At 17.3% G+C, this 2723-nt stretch overlaps 1 protein-coding gene across 1 annotated transcript in view; it reads left to right on the top strand. All coding sequences in view use genetic code 6, as the record gives it.

Annotated features, from left to right (window-relative positions):
• Nucleotides 1-838: 838 nt before the first annotated feature.
• Nucleotides 839-2723, top strand: part of TTHERM_002653451 (cyclic nucleotide-binding domain protein) — a gene marked incomplete at both ends in the record, with an annotated part of 6347 nt that continues 4462 nt past the window's right edge. Inside the window, 5 exons of the mRNA XM_012800752.1 lie at nt 839-877; nt 934-983; nt 1207-1299; nt 1893-1982; nt 2623-2712. Coding sequence (XP_012656206.1) covers nt 839-877; nt 934-983; nt 1207-1299; nt 1893-1982; nt 2623-2712 — 362 coding nt within the window. The remainder of the gene's footprint in view (nt 878-933; nt 984-1206; nt 1300-1892; nt 1983-2622; nt 2713-2723) is intronic.

Here is a 2723-nt window from a genome sequence, read left to right on the forward strand (position 1 = left end):
ATATAAATGAAATTATAAATTGGTAATCTAGGAGAAGTAATTATTTATTTATTTTTTTATTGATATTATTTAAATTTATATTTATTAATAATAAAGTTTTTAAAATCTTCACTTTAATCATATTAGATTCTTGATATTACTCTAAGTTAAATTTAATTTATTAATATTATTTTTATAAATTTTTTTTATATTTAATAACTTTCAAGATATATACCATATTTATTTTTGCATATATAATTAATCAATTTTTTTTGTTGTGTTTTTTCTTCATTTTTTCCTTCTAAATAACTAATTAATTAATTATCATTTTTTTCTTCAATATTTATTTAAAAAACTGTAATTAAATTGGGAATATAAAAGAATAGAAATACTAGCACATGTAAATGCACTCAGAATACAACTTAAAATTTAATTTGTATTATTTATATAAAGTAGTTTCTCATATATTAAGGACATATTCAGATAAAAACTTTTGATCCAATTTAGTCTTAACCTATTTATTAAAAATTACTTTTAATATGTATAAATGCGCATATTTGGTGCAAATAACCTATATAAATATCTAAATGACATGTATTCTAAATAAATTATAGGATTTGAGGATAGTTACAGATAGATATTATAAATATAGACTAAAGTAGAATAATCTACTAAATTAAAATTATTTTTTTTAAATTTAAGTATTTTAATTAATTACTGACTTACTTACTAGAATTTTTCTAGATATGACTATCTATAACTAATTCTTATTTTCAAATATAAGCAAATTAATGTATAATAATTAAAATTAATTAAATATCCATAAATCACTTTTCAATATTTTTGAGAAAAAAAATAAATGATATAATAGATTAAATATTACGAAGAAATAGAAGAAGTAATTATTTATTTTTTTATTAATATTCTTTAAATTTATTTTTTTTAATAAAAAAGTTTTTAAGCTCTTCACTTTAATCTCATGAAGGTCTCGACCTCTATTTTAAGTATATTTTATTTATCAATTTTATTTATAAAAATTTTTTTTAAATTTGATTTTCAAGTTATGCACAATATTTTTTTGAAAAAAAAATCCAAATAATTATTCAATTAATTTAACTTAATTTTCACTTTCAATTTTTAATTTTATTAATAACTAATTCTCTTCTTAAAAATTTTTTTTTCTTTTTAACTAACAAATGAATTATATTTTTCTAAATATTTAAAAAGTGAGAACTAATTAATTGATGAAGAACATGTATCAAAGTTAGGTTCTGCTTTAGCAAATTGCACTAATCTCTCTAATTTGTCACTTAGTATTGAGTAAAAATAGTTTAATAGTTTTTGATTGTGATATTTTTAAGATAAAAATGAATTTAAAACTAAAAAAAATTAACTCTTTTAATTTACTTATTAGCTTTTATTTTGATTAATTTTATTTTTTATTTTAATTTTTATTTCTTTTTTAATTTAACTAATTAATTTTATCATTTTCATTTTTATTTTATTATTAATGAATTAATTAATGGATTTCTTATTATTTCATCCTTTTTTTCTTTAATTAACTATTAATTATAATTTTTTGTTGTTGAATATTTAATAAGGACGATGACTTTAGTGATAAAATTGCATCTTACATAGGCTCTGGTTTGGGAAGGTGCCCTAATCTCTAAAATTTGACACTTGATCTAATGTAAAAACAGTTTATTTTGTTTTGGATTGTAATATTTTTTAATATAAAAATGAACTTAAAAAAACATAGCTAATTCTTTTAATTTATTTATTTTCTTACTTTTTATTTGATTAATTTTTGATTTATCTTTATTATTAATTTGTATTCTTTATTAATTTAACTATTTTTTATCATTTTAATTAATTATTTTATAATTTTTATATCATGTTTTTTTTTTATAAAGTGGCAATTAAATAGGTGTTTAAGGCGCTTTAGGCTTAAGTTCTGGTTTAGGAAAGTGCATTAAACTTTAAAATTTGGAACTTTGTCTTGAGTAAAAACAGTTTATTTTTTTTGAATTGTAATATTTTTGAATATAAAAATGAATTTAAAACAATATAGTAAACTCTTTTAAATTATTTATGAGCTTTTCATTTGTTTTATTTTTATTTTTTTTTAATTTAATTTAACTTATTTATTTTTTAATTTAGGACTTTTCTTTTCTTTTATTATTACTTCATTACTTATTATTTCATATTCTTTTTTCATTCATTCTTTCTATATAAATAATTTACTTTTTTTTAAATATTTAAAAAGTAGCAATTTTATTGGGAATGAAGGTTCATGTGCATTAGCCTCTGCTTTAGCAAAATGCACTAAACTTTAAAATTTGGAACTTTGTCTTGAGTAAAAACAGTTTATTTTTTTTGAATTGTGATATTTTTGAATATTAAAATGAATTTAAAACAATATAATTAACCCATTTAATTTATTTATTTATGAACTTATCATTTGATTTATTTTTATTTTTCTAATTTATATTTATTTCTTTGTTAATTTAATTTAATTTATTTATCTTTTCAGTTGGGACTTTTGTTTTATTATTACTTCACTAATTTTTTTCATATTCTTTCTTCATTTTTTCTTTTTTCAAACTAAATAATTTATTTTATTTTTTTTAAATATTTAAAAAGTAACAATCAAATTGATCATGAACCAGTATCAGTCTTAGGCTCTGCTTTAGTAGAAAGCACTTAACTCTCAAATTTGACACTTGAGCTTCGGTAAATAAGTT

The sequence above is a fragment of the Tetrahymena thermophila genome (genome assembly GCF_000189635.1).
Source record: "Tetrahymena thermophila SB210 genomic scaffold scf_8253981, whole genome shotgun sequence".
Lineage (NCBI taxonomy): Eukaryota > Ciliophora > Oligohymenophorea > Hymenostomatida > Tetrahymenidae > Tetrahymena > Tetrahymena thermophila.